Source organism: Oratosquilla oratoria, chromosome 12 (genome assembly GCF_046742065.1).
Source record: "Oratosquilla oratoria isolate Oo_2021 chromosome 12, ASM4674206v1, whole genome shotgun sequence".
In the NCBI taxonomy this organism is placed as follows: Eukaryota; Metazoa; Arthropoda; class Malacostraca; order Stomatopoda; family Squillidae; genus Oratosquilla; species Oratosquilla oratoria.
In genome coordinates this window covers 46,265,988-46,282,709 of record NC_134788.1, presented here as the reverse complement: position 1 = coordinate 46,282,709, position 16,722 = coordinate 46,265,988, and the positions used below count along the sequence as shown (strand labels likewise).

Below are 16,722 nucleotides of genomic sequence, written 5' to 3'. Positions count from 1 at the left end.
AACAACTTTATCCCGTTTTGGTACAGAGAAGATACTTTCATATTGTCTTTTCAGTGTTTCAGAAATTGTGCAAGGTTCAAAGGATTCTGTTCTGTGTTCATCCACAAGAGAGTCAGTATTATGACTATTTTGGGTAAAGTGTTTAGCATACCTATAAAAGTACTTTGGATTTGTTTTAATTTTGCTCACTGCATTCTGCTCAGCAGAATATGCCTCACCTTGATGTGATGTAATGATTTTTCCTTCAATCAATTTCATCTGCAGCAGAACTTTGTTTTTGTTGTTTCCAAATAGTTCTGGTAATCTTTTTTCCTCTCTCTCTGATACCTAGGAACATCATGTTTTTCTTTAATACCATAGATCACAATGCATTTTTTTTTTTCACTGCATCCCTAACCAAATTTCCTTTCTCTTTAATCACTTGGATTATTTTTTCCTTTGCATTTTCCTTAACTTGTTGTTCCACTATTTCCCTAAAAGATCATCTTTGACTTTCCTGTTCCACCTTACACTGTTTCTTTATTTCTTGAAAGTCATTCTCTGTAATCTTTTCTTCCACTTTCTCAGTCACTGCCTGTATTTGATCCTTCATCTCTTTCTTTAATGCCTCATTCCTATCTTCATTTTTCAGTCTTACATTTTCTCCCTTTATCCTAGTTCAGTTCCATTTTCAATTCATCTATTTCCCTGTCAATTTCTTCATTGGCTTTTCTTACTATAGCTACTCCTTTGTATATACTTTTGCATTCACTTTTCAGTTCAATTATTTCATCTAATAATTCATTTCTCTATTTCTTATATTTTAAAACTGGGTTCTCTATCCATGTCAAGCCCTCTATATATATATATTACTATTTTCTCTATTAAACCTTAAGAGGACACCTCTATCAAAAAGATAGTGCAATGTAGTTCAGTTCGAAGCTTTAAGAATCATTTAGATAAATACCTAAGTAAGATGCCGTAATGATTATGATTTATGTTATATTATTTGTTTTTGTTTTGTTATAATTTGTCTGTCTGATTTTCATTTATTATTAGTTATATGTCAATTTATTATCATTTACTATTTACCTGTTTATTATTTTTACTATACCTATGCATTTATTTATGTATTTTATTTGTTATTTACATTATTATAATTTTTATTTATTATTAATATGATTTTTTTTTTTCATCCGACCTAGATATGGATCAAAAGGTCTCCTGTCGGCATGCTCCACCTTTGTAATCCTTTGTATGTTTTTGGGGTCTCATTCAGACACTTTTTTTTTTTTTTTTTCAATTACACCAAGTGGGGACTCTACTGTACTTACGTCAAGACGTTGCTTTGCAGTTTCCTTATCACTAAATTCTTTTGTGTATACATTGTGACAAATGTGGATAGGAGGTAAAGGGAACACGGGCTGAGGGAAATACTTTATTCCTGACTAGTTTGGCCTGAGTGGCTTCTTCAGAGGAATGAAGTATTTCCCTCAGCCCTTGTTCCCTTTACCTCCTATTCACTAAATTCTTTGCATATTTCTTCCATTGTTGTCACTGATCGTGCAAATATAATAATTGGAACAAGATACAAAGACTACATTTTCGGTCACATTAACTATGATACTCCCTTCCTGTATGTAAACAACCAGGCAGCTGTTGGCTGGTTCCAAAATCGTTCGTTGTCAACTCGCTAAATTGTGGTTTGGAGCGTATTTTGGAACATCCTTCTTCGATCGCTGCTCGTGTGTGTGTGTGTGCATATTTACCTAGTTGTATTTAGTTGTATAATACGGAAAGGGGAGCTATACTCATGGTGACCCATCTTTGTATCTCACAACATCCTTGTTTGTTCTTAAATTCTTGTATGGTGGTGTGTGCACACATTATTGTTTCATCCTATTTGTTCCAGACATCCACCACTCTGGATTTTTTTTTCTTTTAAATCTCTTCTCTAACTATCCTTTTTGAGTTTCTTTTCATGTCTTCTTGTTTTTCTTCAATCCCACTTTAATAAGTCTTCTCTGTCAAGGACTTCCATGCCTTTCATGATTCTATAAATGGCCAATTCTTTCTCTTCTTTGTTCCAAGGTTGGTAGTTCCAGTTTAGACAATCTTTGCTTGTATGTCAATTTTGAAAGTTGGGGCTATCTCTCATTGCTCTTTGGAGTCTTTCTATTTTCCTTATATTCTTTTTTGTACTGGGTGTCCACAGTGTTGCAGCGTACTCCAATCTTGTGTGTATGTGTATTTACCTAGTTGTATTGTACAGGAAGGAAGCTATGCTAGTGGTAACCTGTCTTTGTATCTTTCAGCATCAAATTTTTTCTTAAACTCTTAATACTGTTTGCACACACTGTTACTTTATTTAGATTATTCCAGGAATCCAGTACTCTGTGTGGGAAGTTTTTTTTTATTCAGATCTCTTCTGTAGTTATCCTTTTTGAGTTTCCTTTCATGTCCTCTTGTTTTTCCATTGTCCCATTTTAGTAAATTATTCCTATCTAGGATTTCCATTCCTTTCATGATTCTAGAGATAGTAGATCTCCTCTTTCTCTTCTTTGTTCCAGAGTTGGTAATTCCAATTTGGACAATCTTTGTATGTTAATTTGGAAAAAGTTGGTGCCAACTTTGTCATTGCTCTTTGTATTCTTTCTAATTTCTATATATTCTTTTTAGTACTGGGTGTCCATAGTGTAACTGCGTACTCCAGTTTTGGTCTTATTAGTGTAACTAATATTTTTTTAATCATTTCCTCATCTAAGAAGTCAAATACCACTTTCATTGACCTTAATATGTTAAATGTTTCTCCAATGATTTTAATGATATTTTGTCCAGTGTCATGTCTTTGCTGATTATTACTCCAAGGCCATGATCCCCAACCTTTTGTAGGCTGAGGGCTACATCTGTCATTATAAACACAGCGGAGGGCACCTTCCCCCAGAGAGAAGTACATATATACATATATATATATATATATATATATATATATACATACATATACTTACCAGTACATATAAATGTTAGAATAAAGGATGTTTCACAGTTTTCTGGTCGACCCTTTCGGGCGCCATGATAGGGTCCTGAGGGTGCCATGGTGCCCGCAAGCTACAGGTTGGGGATCACTGTTCCTTCATGGAGGGGAGGGGGGGGATTTCTCTCTATTCCCTCACAGTTAGGTGAGTTCTCAATTGTGAATACTGATTTGAAATGATTGCTCATAATTTCTGCCATTTCTAGTTCTTCTGTATATTCATAATTTCCATGGTGCAACTTTTCTATTTCTTGTTTGTTTTTTAGTTTACCATTTACATACCTGTAAAATGGTTTAGGTTGTTCGTTGCATTTTTCTATTATTTCTTTTTTCATCTCTGCATATTTTTACATAATCGTTTCTTAGTTTGATGTATGTTTGTAATTTCCTCTTTTTCTTTTCTTTTTTTCAATTTTTTCCAAGCCATGTCTCTCTTATCCTTAGCTTCACTACATTTTTTGTTGTACCAGTTTTTTATGTATACTCTTTCTTGCTTTTGTTGTGGTACATATTTGTTCACTTCCTCATTATTTCTTTTAGTATATTCCATTTCTCTTCCATCTTTGTTTCTTCATTTAGGAATTTTTCCCAGTTTGCATTATGAAAGAATTGTATAAGTTTCTCAAAATTCATTTTCTTGTATATTGGTCTTCCTATTCTATGTTTCTCATTTCTTCTTAGGACCTTTTGCTCTTTTAGTTTGAATTCTATTAGTACATGGTCACTCTTTCCTATTGGTGTTTTATAATCAATTCTGTCCACAATTTCAGGTTCTGTCATAAGTATTAAATCCAGTCTCGATGGTTCCTCTGGAATTTTCCTTTATCCACCGAGTCATTGTGTATTCAATGGTCATATTGAGTTGTATGTTATCCCAGATGTCTTCTCCACTCTTTACTGTCATTTCTTCCCAACATATTTCTTTTTAATTAAAATCACCCATAATTACTACATTTCCTCTTTCAGTATGTTAGTTAGTTCATATTTTGTATCTTCCAACAGTTTGGAATGATCGCTTTCTGTCCAGGACTGTGATTTGGGGAGCACATACACTATTACAAATGTTCTACTTTTCATGTCATTGTTTTCAATTTTTATCATAATTGATTCTACATTGTTTTTTCTTTCTGTTTTCTTTGTCACATTTAAGTCTTTCCTAGTCAAAAATAATACTCTCCCACCCTGTTTTTCCTTTCTATTCTTTGTCCAACAGTTGTATAGACCTTGTCCCACAGTATTTGGTGGTAGGTTACTTTTTAAATTAGTCTCTACTTTTCCCATTATGTCTGGTTTTTCTAATGCCAGATAGTCATTCAATTCATTTAGTCCTGAAATTCCATCTGTGTTGGTATAGGCTAACTTTATTTTTTTTTCCTTTCTTGTCTTTTTCTGTATGCTTTGTTTCCTTTTTCCTGATATACCATTTTCTCAGCCTCAGGCCTCAATCTCAGGTCTCTCTCAAAAAAAATATATATATATATTTTCAGTCTCGGTTCTTTTTTCATTTGCTTTATTTCCAAGTTCCTTTCATTTTTATTTTTCTTCATTGCTCATTTCTTTTTTTATCCATACATTTTTGTGTTGTTCACTATTTGCTAGCTTTTTGTTCTAGATAGTACTTCCTCTGCAATCATTTGTGACCTAACTTTTACTTTTAGTGTGTATGTGTATGTATATATTTGTATTATATATATATATATATATATATATATATGTATGTATGTATATATATATAAATATATATATATTATTATATATATATATATATATATATATATATATATATATATACTTTTTTTTTATTATTGAAGTCAACTGCGCTAATGGCTTTGGCTATCATAAGATTCAAATTCTTCAGTTTGAAGAATAAATTTTTGTCATCATAGTTCAAAGTATGAACATAATCATTCATGATTTCAAAATCATGGAGAAGAGGGTGCAGTAAAAGACACTGCTGAATGCCAATGGTTATAATGACACAATGTAACAGTACAAAAGCTGTTGACATTAACACCGAAAACTTAAGTCTTTTTGCCGAAGGCTTCTTCAGGGTGAGAAGAACTATAAATTCAAAGGCTAACTAGGTCTGCTATCGACGAAGATGAAGCAAATAATAATGGTCACTGGCTGACTGTCAGTCCTTAAAAAGCAGAGTGGTAAGGGTTGTGGGAGAGGTCATCACAAATCTTTTGGGAGAGGTCACTGGAGGAAGCAGGGGGGTTAAAAGAAGTTTCTGGGTGAGGTCATTAGTAAGAGAAGGGGAGGTCAAGTGAAATCTCGGGGTGAGGTCACTAGTGGAAGGCGAGGACGACGGGAGTCTCTGGGGGAGGTCACTTGGAGAAGTGGGCGAAGTCAAAAGAGGAGCCCTGGGTGAGGTCACTAGGAGGGGTAGGGAAGGTCATCAGTCTTATTCCGGAGCTTGTGGAGGAAAGTCTCGCTCGACCTCTGGTTTTGGGTCCTGTGGGCTGGGAATTTTGATGTTGCCGAGGGTTTCGGTAAAGTATCGTTCTAGTACGGGTTCGGATGCACCTTGATCTTGTCGTTTTTGTCGGGCATGATGTTCCTGGGGGCGGGCTGAAGGGAGGATGAAGTCTGAGCTTGCTGTACATTGATGGAAGGCCGCTGAGTAGTAATACCAACAGCTTCAGCAATCTGCCATCTTTTGAAATTTGTTTCTTTGTGGAGTATAACTGTATTGTGTACTAATGTGTTAAGTGGTGGTTTCATGTCATGGTGGTCAATGAAGTGTTGGAAGATAGAGCCTTGGTCTCTGTGGTATTGGAGACGTCTTCTTAGTGTGGTGGAGGTTCTACTGATGTAGGAAAAGGAGCCATCACAGCGGCCCTCCTGGCAAGAAAACTTATAAACTACATTGGTCGAGGCTTCCTTCAGGATTTTTGGTGTTGTGTTGTTTCTCATAACTAGGGACCTAGTCAGGTTTGGCTTACAGAAAATTCTTATGTTGATTGTTGTGTCTGCGTCTATGGGGAAAACTCCTCTTTTTATGATGCCTTTAATGGCATCACACTCTTCCTTATAATGGCTGTGAAAGTGATTCTGGCGGTAAATGGTGATTTCATTGTTGATCTAATTTGGGGCTTTGGCTGGTGTGGCATACTGATCAAGTTTCTTCTTACTACAATGTGTCAGAGCTCTGTTGATGTATGCTGCAGCTACTGATCTTTTATAAGCTGCAGGGCATTCACCACAAGCATTAAGCGAATGGCCTATGTTGGTATCTTTGGTGTTGAAACCCTTTCTCTCTTTGCTGATGTATGTTTATGTATGTATGTATATATATGTGTATATATACATATATATATATATATATATATATATACAGTGTACTTATTTATATATGTATACAGGTAGTCGTCGACTTACGACCTATGCGACTTACGACTGATCGACTTTACAACCACGAGATGGTGCAATAATATCTAACATTTAATAGAGTAATAGAATTGCAATGTTATGCCTGGCAGTGCAGTACATTACTCCGCACGCTGCGAGACGCGAGTACGATAGTTTTGGCAGGCTGCCGGCAGCGTCAGCATCCCAGCCAGCTAAATATTCTTTCATTTTGTTTGTTTGAAGTAAAATGTTTCCTAATTTTGCATTGCATTTTGTATTTTTGTATGTTTTGCAATTAATAAAATATAACAAACTTTTTATGCCTAGGCTAGTTTGTTGTCGATTACAATATGTTCGGTACAGTACTTAAACGAAAAGAATGTGTTTTGTTGAAATAAAAAGAATCCTAATGTTGCCTTACATTTTGTATTTTTATGTTTTGCAATTAATAAAATGTAACAGTATTTTTTTATGCCTAGTCTGTTGTCGATGACAAAATGTTCGGTACAGCATTTTGTATTTTTATGTTTTGCGATTAATAAAATGTAACAGTAAACTTTGTTTATGCCTAGTCTGTTGTCGATAACAATATTTTCGGTACAGTACGTAAACGAAAAGAATGTGCTTCGAAAAAAAAAATTCTCCTAATTTTGCTTTACAATGATTTTAATGTAATCAACAAAAAAGGATTTGTAGGTCAAAGATGACAGGACTTTATTCAGTATGCGTAGGCCTAGGCTACGTTTCCTAACGAAAATGATAAAAAGTTAATGAATACTAAACAACGTAGCTCAAAGATAATAAGATTTTATTCAGTATGCATACGTTTCCTAAAGAAAGTCTGATGGTAAAATAATACAAAGGTTAACAAATACAGTATTAAATATCATAGGTCAAAGTTGATAGGATTTTATTCAATATGCTTAGGCCTAGGCTACGTTTCCCAAAGAAAATCAGATGAAATTATAAAAAGGTTAAAAATACTATACAACATAGTTCAAAGATGCTAAGATTATTTCAGTATGCTAAATATACAATTATATATATATATATTAAAAAAGGGTAATATATACTGTATATATATATAGACCGACTTGTGTCCAGATCGACTTACGACCTGTCTGTCGGAACCAAACTCGGTCGTAAGTCGACGACTACCTGTATATATATATATATATATATATATATATATATATATGTATGTATGTATTTACCTAGTTGTATTTTGCGGGAAGGGGAGCTATGCTTGTGTTGTCCCGCCATTGTATCTCGCAGTGTCTAGTTTGTTTTTAAACTCATGAATGGTTTTTGCGCATACTATTTCATTATCCAGTTTGTTCCAAGTGTCCAAAACTCTATGTGGAAAACTGTTTTTCTTCAATTCTCTTCTATAGCTATGTTTTTTGATTTTCTTACCATGTCCTCTTGTGTTTCTTATGTCCCAGTTAAGAAAGTTCTCTCTATCAAGTATCTCTGTGCCTTTCATGATTCTGTAGATGGTCAATAGGTCACCTCTCTCTCTTCTTTGCTCCAGTGTCGGTAATTCCAGTTTAGCCAATCTCTCCTCGTATGATAGGTTTGCAAGTGCAGGTGCCATTTTTGTAGCTGCTCTTTGGATTCTTTCTATTTTCTTTATATTCTTTTTGGTACTGGGGGACCACAATGTTGCCGCATACTCTAATCTAGGCCTTATCAATGTAACCAATATTTTTTTTATCATGTCTTCGTCCAAGTATGTAAATGCCACTTTTATTGATCTTAGCAAGTTGTAAGTCTCCCCGACAATTTTGTTAATCTGTATATATCATAGGACAAGTCGTTCGTGATAATTACACCCAAATCTTTTTCGGATCCTACTTTCTTTACTTCCTTGGTTCCAATTGTATATAATCCTGGTATTCTGTTTTTGCTTTTTCCAAACTCCATTATGCTACACTTCGTAGTATTAAAGTGCACTTCCCATTTCTGACTCCAGTTCCATACCCTATTTAGGTCTTCTTGCAGTGCTTCACAGTCCTCATCAGTTTCTACTTTCCTTAACAGTTTGGCGTCATCAGCAAAGAAGCTCATGTAGCAGTTCACGTCCTCGTCCATGTCATTCATATAGATAGCAAACATTATTGGTGCCAGTACAGATCCTTGTGGTACTCCACTGATCACCTCTTTCCAATCTGAATATTTTTCTCTGAGCACTATTCTCATCTTTCTACCAGTCAGAAAGTCCTCCATCCATTTTAGTAGGTTTCCTTGTATTCCTCCTATGTGTTCCAGTTTTTTTTAGTAATTTTCTGTGTGGTACTTTGTCAAAGGCTTTTTGCAAGTCTAGGAATGCACAATCAGCCCATCCATTTCTTTCTTGCACTATGTCTATTAGTCTTGAGTAAAAGCATATTAAGTTTGTGGTGCATGATCTTCCTTGTCTGAACCCGAATTGTCTTGGGTTTAATATGTTGTCTTCCAGATGTTTTACCCATCTATTCTTGATTATTTTCTCACAAATTTTGGCTATAGTGCTTGTTAGTGATACTGGCCTATAGTTGGTGGGTTCTTCCTTGTTTCCTCCTTTATATATTGGTACAATGTTAGCGTTTTTCCAGTCCTTGGGTATCTTTCCTTCTTTGAGAGAGCTGTTTATTAAGATGTGTATTTTGTCTGTTAGTTCTTCTTTGCACTCCTTTAGAATCCAATTTGCAATACCATCCGGGCCATGTGATTTTCTGACGTCCAGTCTTGATAGATGTTCTGATATTTCTTTTAGTGATGTTGTAAACTCACTCATGTGGGGAGATTGCTTGTTATTATCTATGTCCCAATTTTGTATTTTCTCTCTGGTGAAGACAGATTTAAAGTGATTGTTCATGACTTCGGCCATCTCTAAATCTTCTGTGTATTCTATATTTCCTTGGCATAGTTTCACCATTTCCTGTTTGGTTTTAAGTTTACCATTCACATACCGATAGAATAGCTTGGGTTGATCTTTGCATTTGTCTATAATATCCTTCTCATGGTTCCTTTTTTCCTCTCTTCTCACATAACATACTCATTTCTCACTTTTTCCAAGCTTTGTCCCTTCTGTTTTTTGCCTCACTGCATCTTTTGTTGAACCAACATTTAATGTTCTCACTCTCTCGCTTTTGTCTTGGTACATGCCTGTTTATCCCTTCATTGTATGTATGTATATATATGTATATATATATATATATATATATATATATATGTATACATTTATAGATATTGGAATACAGGTACAGTATAAATAGTACAAACATTCTGTGTCCATTTATGTAACACATAATGGAATAAGAAATAAAATCCTTAAACTCAGCATGGGTATTCACCAGTGAAGATACATAACTTGATTAATATTGATCATGATAAATTATTGGTGCAATACTATGAAGTGGGTGATGACGATAATGTAATGTACTGCACAGCAAAGCAGAGCATTTACAGCTCTTGTGAAGGTGCCTCCTCAGCAAGTGATTCTTTAGGAGATGTATCTTTGTTGTTCCCTAGACCGGCAGAGCAGTCCCTTCTCCCTGAGGATCGCCACAGCTGGAACAGGGTTTTCCCACAAATCCTATAATGTGTATATTGTGTTGCTGACATGTGTGATTGTGTACAATGCAATCTACTATAATGTGCTGTAGTATGGGGTGAAATGCTGCATCCTCAATTTTTCTGCGATGTGGTCATCCAGTCTCTTCAGGTAGCTTGGAAGGGCTGGAAAGTGGCCACACAGCAGTCTGGCCAGGTAGCCTTTGTCCTTTCAGTGGAGAGAAGACTCAGAGGGATGGATATCAGGGGGTCTGGAGTGCAGCAATGTATTGTCTTGATGGTCCTTGGCATGTGTGGGTGATCTGCCATGTAGTGTAGTGGGTGGACTGTGTTTGTGGAAGGTGTGGCAGGTGTTTGTGTGCCTCTCATGTCAAAGTGATCCTTGACTTTGAGGACTTTTGTTTTATGGTGTAGATGGTCTGTAGGTGATGTATTTGTGTTCCCTGTAATTGTGTTTAGAGTTTTGTTCTGTATAGTCTGTAGGGAGTTGGGGTGCCTCTTGATGAAATTAGGGGCCCATGCAGGGCTTACATAATTCATCACTGAGTGTACATATTGTTTATATAGTATAGTGGTAGTTTGTTTTATTTGAATGTTGCACTTGCAAGTGATTTAAGCGTGCTGAGTCTAGGTGTGTATTTCATGTTTGTGATGTGTTGCTTGATTGACATGAAAGTATGGAATGTTACTCCAAGAATCATGAGTGTGTACATGTGTGTGGTATGAGGGTGTTGTTGATAAAGAGGCATGGTATGTATTTGTGTTCTGCTATCCAGTTGGTGAGAAGTGTGGGTGTGGATTTGGGTGGGGCTATTTTGAGTCTATTTGTGGTGAAACAGGTGTTGAATGTGTCGAGTTATGGCTGTTGTATTTCTTTGGTTGTCTATGTTATGGTGTGTGCATGTAATTATCTTGTCTGTGTAGGAAGAGATTTGCATTCTGAGATGTGGGGTATGGGTATATCATGCATGTATAGATTAAATAATGTGGAATGTTATGGAGTTGTATCAAAATATGACTTGTTGTCAGCTTGGCCATTCCCCGCTTCCAAATCTTGTGACATGGGGGGAGAGGAAGCTAGAATTGAGTCATTCTGGCCATGGTGGGATGGGTATGCATGGAGACGAGTTGGGGCGATTTTCAGCACATTTATAATGAAAAAGTAGAATGTAATATATCATAGCACCATCTGTTAGAGGTACTACCTATTTTATGTTTAAGTACAAAAAAAGTTGAGCATGAAATGGTTTGTGTATGAAACGTCTACTATCCTATTACAGTGTATTACAGATTTTCAAAGAGTTAGATGTCAATCCTACAGTTTATTCTTTTTTTCTTTTCTTTTTTCCAGGATGAGAGTACCACCATATCTTTGGAAGAACTATCCGTAGATTCCATATGTGTCATACAATGATAAGGATCCAGTGTGACATCTGCAGCACAGCTATATCACGAGTCACTTTAGATATTGTGTGATGACCCACACTACAGAGAAGTCTCTCCAGTGTGAACCATGTGATTCTGCTTTCTCACAAAATGATGTTCTCACAAAACATATGAGGGCCCAAACAGGAGAGAAACCTTTCCAGTGTGACTTTTGTGATTCTGCTTTCTCAAAAAGGAGTCATCTCAATGAACATATGAAGACCCACACAGGAGAGAAGCCTTTCCAGTGTGACCTTTGTGATTTTGCTGTCTCACGTAAGTGTGATCTCACAACGCATATGAGGACCCACACAGAAGAGAAGCCTTTCCAGTGTGCCCTGTGTGATTCTTCTTTCTCACGAAAGATTGATTTCACAAGACATATGAGGACCCACACAGGAGAGAAGCCTTTCCAATGTGACCTGTGCAGTTCTGCTTTCTCACTAAAGTCTAATCTCAAAGGGCATATGAGGATCCACACAGGAGAGAAGCCTTTCCAGTGTAACCTTTGTGATTCTGCTTTCTCACGAAATAGTCATCTTACACGGCATATGAGGACCCACACGGGAGAGAAGCCTTTCCAGTGTGACCTGTGTGATTCTGCTTTCTCAGGAAAGATTGATCTCACAAGGCATAGGAGGACCCACACAGGAGAGAAGCCTTTCCAGTGTGACCTTTGTGATATTGCTTTCAAACAAAAGAATCATCTCACAGAGCATATGAGGGCCCACACAGGAGAGAAGCCTTTCCAGTGTGGCCTGTGTGATAAAGCTTTCTCTCTAAAGAATTCTCTCACAAAACATATAAGGACCCACACAGGAGAGAAGCCTTTCCAATGTAACCTTTGTGATTCTGCTTTCTCACGAAAGAGTCATCTTACACAGCATATGAGGACTCACACAGGAGAGAAGCCTTTCCAGTGTGACCTGTGTGATTCTGCTTTCTCAGGAAAGAGTGATCTCACAAGGCATAGGAGGACCCACACAGGAGAGAAGCCTTTCCGGTGTGACCTTTGTGATATTGCTTTCAAACAAAAGAATTCTCTCACTAAACATATAAGGACCCACACAGGAGAGAAGCCTTTCCAGTGTGGCCTGTGTGATAAAGCTTTCTCACAAAAGAGTCATCTTACACAGCATATGAGGACCCACACGGGAGAGAAGCCTTTCTAATGTGACCTGTGTGATTCTGCTTTCTCACGAAAGAATCTTCTCACACTGCATATTAGGACCCACATAGGAGAGAAGCCTTTCCACTGTGCTATGTACTATTCTGCTTTCTCATATAAGAATAGCCTCACACGGCATATGATAACCCACACAGGAGAGAAGCCTTTCCAATGTGACCTCTGTGACTCTGCTTTCACAATAAAGCAATCACTCACAAAGCATAGGAGGACCCACACTTGTGCCATGTGCAATTCTACTTTCTCAGTAAAGAGTTGTCTAACAAACCATGATGACCCACACACTAAAGATGTCATTCCAGTGTGACCTGTGTGGTTCTGTTGCTTCACGAAAGGGTCATCTTGCACAGCATTGGGTGATCCACACAGGAGAGAAGCCATTCCAGTGTGGCCTGTGCGATAAAGCTTTCTCACAAAAGAGACTACTCAAAAATCACATGATGATCCACATAAGAAAGAAGACTTTCCAGTGTGACCTGTGCGATTCTGTTTTCACAAGAAAGAATCATCTCACAATGCATATTAAGACCCACACAGGATAGAAGCATTTTCATTGTGACTTGTGCGATTCTGCTTTCTCAACAAAGTGTTCTCTCACATAGCATATGATGACCAACACAGTAGAGGAATCTTCCCAGTGTGACCTATGCAATTCTGCTTTCTCACAAAAGGGTCATCTCATGGCATATGAGGACCCACACATGAGAGAAGCCTTTGAAGTGTCACTTGTGCAATTCTGCTTTCTCACACAAGCATCATCTCACAATTCATATGATGACCCACTCAGGAGAGAAGCCATTTCAACGTGGCCTGTGAAATGCACCTTTCACGCAAAAGTGTTTCCTCCAAAGTTACATGATGATGTACACAGGAGAGGCCTTTCCAGTGTATGCTGTGTGGTTCTGTTCTCCAACAGGGGATATGAGGACCCACACAAGAGAGAAGCCTTTCCAATGTGATCTGTGCAACTGCTCTCTTTAATACGGATCATCTCACACAGCATATGATGACTCATACTTGTGAGAGGCCTTTCCAATGTGACCAATGTATTTACTCTTGTTGAAAAGTTCCAAACACAGTTTTCCTTATGCACTTGTATTAGATAAGATATACTACTTAGATCCTAGCATATCTACTTTCACCTGATAACTGGTGAAGGGGTTGGCAGTTTTAACAGTCATTCATATTAATATAACATAATGGAGAGGTTAAACATTGGATAAGTATAATAAATCATTGGTTCTATTATGTAGTTTTCTTGTGATTTGATTTGTGTTCAGGTTCATTTGGGTCTGGGGTATTATGTGTGTGTTGGAAATATGTTGTCTAGCCTCTTAGCCATTCATCACGCAGTGGGCACGTGATGGTGGTCGCCTAGAAGGGCGTGGATGCATGTATGTTTGTACGTGTGCTATGATGTAGTTTTCCGTGGGTGATATTAATTTTACAGTGGTGAGGAGAGCAGGGGGTGGAAAAGGAGTTGACAGGGCTGATGAAAGATTATTGGGATGGTTTGGACACACGGAAAGAATGAGTGAAGAGGGATTCATGAAAGATATATGGAAGGCAGAGGTGGATGGAGTGAACCTGAGGGGATGACTGAGAATGAGATGGATGTGGTGAAAGGGGATTTGAAAAAGATGGGGATGTCTTTTTAGCAAGAGAGGGAGAAGGCAGGAGGTAGGGGTGAGTGGAGAATTGTTGTGTATAGATGACACTGTGATGCAAAGATGAGAGGGGATGGGGTGGTTGAAGGTGAATGATATTTTGATGCATCCTGAAGGGATTTCTCCATCTCCTTTTTCTGCATGAGGGAATGGAGAGAGGGGTGGGGGGTCACCTATGAAATGAAGCGGCCTTGCTCCGGACAAACTGTGTCTTGCTGTATTGCTCCTGGCCCAGGACAACAGGCAAGATACAGGGATAAATCGTAATCCACGAGGAGTTGAGGGTGGTGGATAGGAGTGGAATGAGTGGGAACGTTCCTTTGATTTAAGTACCTCACTTATAAAGGGAGAAAAGCCTTTGGTATGTAGAGAGAAATGTGTTTATCTGTACTTTTTACTTATAAAACCACCAGGTACATTATTTACACCGAACAATTTACAAGTTTTAATGCCCTGATATTTACCCTTATATTCTGCATCAAATTTAGTGTTATTACTGATGTGAGAAATATATGGATAGTTTTTTTTTTTTTTTTGCAGCATAGGAAATGTTAATTATTCATGTTATTCATATAGTATGCTTTTGTTTTGCAATTCTGTGATAAAAGCAGTGATGTACTAAAATAAAGTTAAAATTTCCATTTATTTTTCTATATCGAATCCCAACTTTTAACTGCATTCATCAATGTGTATACAGTATATGAAAGTACTCATTTCACGAATCTGTGATAGCATTTTCTTTTACCACTTGTTACAATGGCATGTACTTAGAGATAGCAAAATTACTGTACTTGAAAAATATCCAGGTACTTGGACTTGTGTACAGTCACCTGTACTTTGACCAAACCCTGCAACCTAGTTAAGGAGCTATTACGAGGAAAACACTTTTCTAAGAACAACAAATAAACATTCTCCTCTAAGCTTTATGGACTGCCCAGAGAAGGCCACCCGCTCGAACGGGATTGGTGTTTGTGGGAAAGGAAAAGAAGTCTGCAGGAAAATGAAAAAGGGCGCTATTCACACTGAGCGCTTCAAGGGATGTTTATTAGTTTTTGAGTCGTGTCTCAGCAGGCAGGGGACCACCCGGAATTCGAGGCCTGCTTCACTATTGGTAAAGGAATTGTGTTTCGGTCTTGATCAACAAAGAAAAGGAGTCGGAGGGATAGTCAGAAAGATAGAAACATTTTTAGTGGAAGGTGAATTGAGGAGGTGCAGCATGAAAGTTGGAAATTAAATTATTTTCCAAGTTGTAGTTAGCAATCTCAGGAAGACGACGCCTTCTCAGTGCAGATGTGTTTACAAACGAATCTTTTACTGCGGTAGTCTAAACAAAACGAAAAAAAAAATCACCGATATCGTATTATTTTTCATATCTGAATGAATGTATAGTGACGGGTTTTATTCGCTAACGACTAATATAATGAATTCACGCCGTCTGTTTGACGCTGCGATAAAGTTGATCATGTTCAACTTTACCCCACGCGTTTAGCGTTTGGGAAACGAATAGATGACTCACTCTAGACCAGATGACGACGGCAGTTTATATGGGTGTATGTGCTTTGCAGCTGGGTGCTTTGGCCAGTTTTCTTTTTATGGTGACACCAAAACTAATTCGACTGAGAGTAAAGGAAATATTCACCCTCCTTGAGATTATGGAAAACTGTATCATGATATGGAACATTAGATTGAACGACTATTCAAATAAGCCAATGCGTGATGGACAAATGGCACAAATGCTCATTGACCTTGCAGACAGCAACCCGAAGATGGACTATGAAAAAGTAAAAAAAAAAAATTAATGGATTATGTTTGTTTTAAACAGTTAATCACCTCAAATCTATAGTGGTGGTAGTAGTATTAGTTTTGTTCCTGCCACCGAACACGACTGCCCTGGTTCAACCTATGGACCAGGGAGTTAGCCAAAGTGCATAAGACTCGCAACCTCTATCTGCAGCAGTGCCTCGTCGTCACGGAAGATGGGACATATGAGGAAGGCTGTGAGGACAACAGGGGGGAGTAAAACGTTGCACAATTTCAAGGATGTGATTTTGTGGAATGAATCTGGTGTGGGTGTACAATTACCACCCCCGGCACGGGGTCAAAGGTCAAAGAGCAAACCAGTTCTTTGATATACTCCACTTGTGTTTGTGCTAGAATATTTTCACAAAGGAATTTTTATTTCAGATTTCCTACATGCTTCATCCTTCACTATCAGTCACTGGATATTTCTTCGTCAACTTTAACTCCACAATCAACACTTCTGTGTGACTGATAATGTTTCATAGCATGATACATTTTACATAGTTATGCAGACATTATCTTGTCATCTTGAGATTATTGAACTGGGCAGAAAAATTACAACAATGCCTATCCAGTACTATTACGTGTGTTAACTTTATGATTATCGGTTGCACTAGTAGAGTGTTGTTCAACTGCATTTTTTCGTGTACCGCTAATAACCACAACACAAGGGCATAGTGTACAAAGTGCATGAAATTCACCATTTCTGCTTTTAGCAA

At 37.5% G+C, this 16,722-nt stretch overlaps 1 protein-coding gene across 1 annotated transcript in view; it reads left to right on the top strand.

The window, feature by feature from the left end:
- The window catches only part of LOC143031643 (uncharacterized), a 29,032-nt gene extending 16,510 nt beyond the window's left edge, over positions 1-12,522 (top strand). Inside the window, exon 2 of the mRNA XM_076195751.1 lies at positions 11,277-12,522. Coding sequence (XP_076051866.1) covers positions 11,401-12,522 — 1,122 coding nt within the window. The 5' untranslated portion in view covers positions 11,277-11,400. The remainder of the gene's footprint in view (positions 1-11,276) is intronic.
- Positions 12,523-16,722: the final 4,200 nt, after the last annotated feature.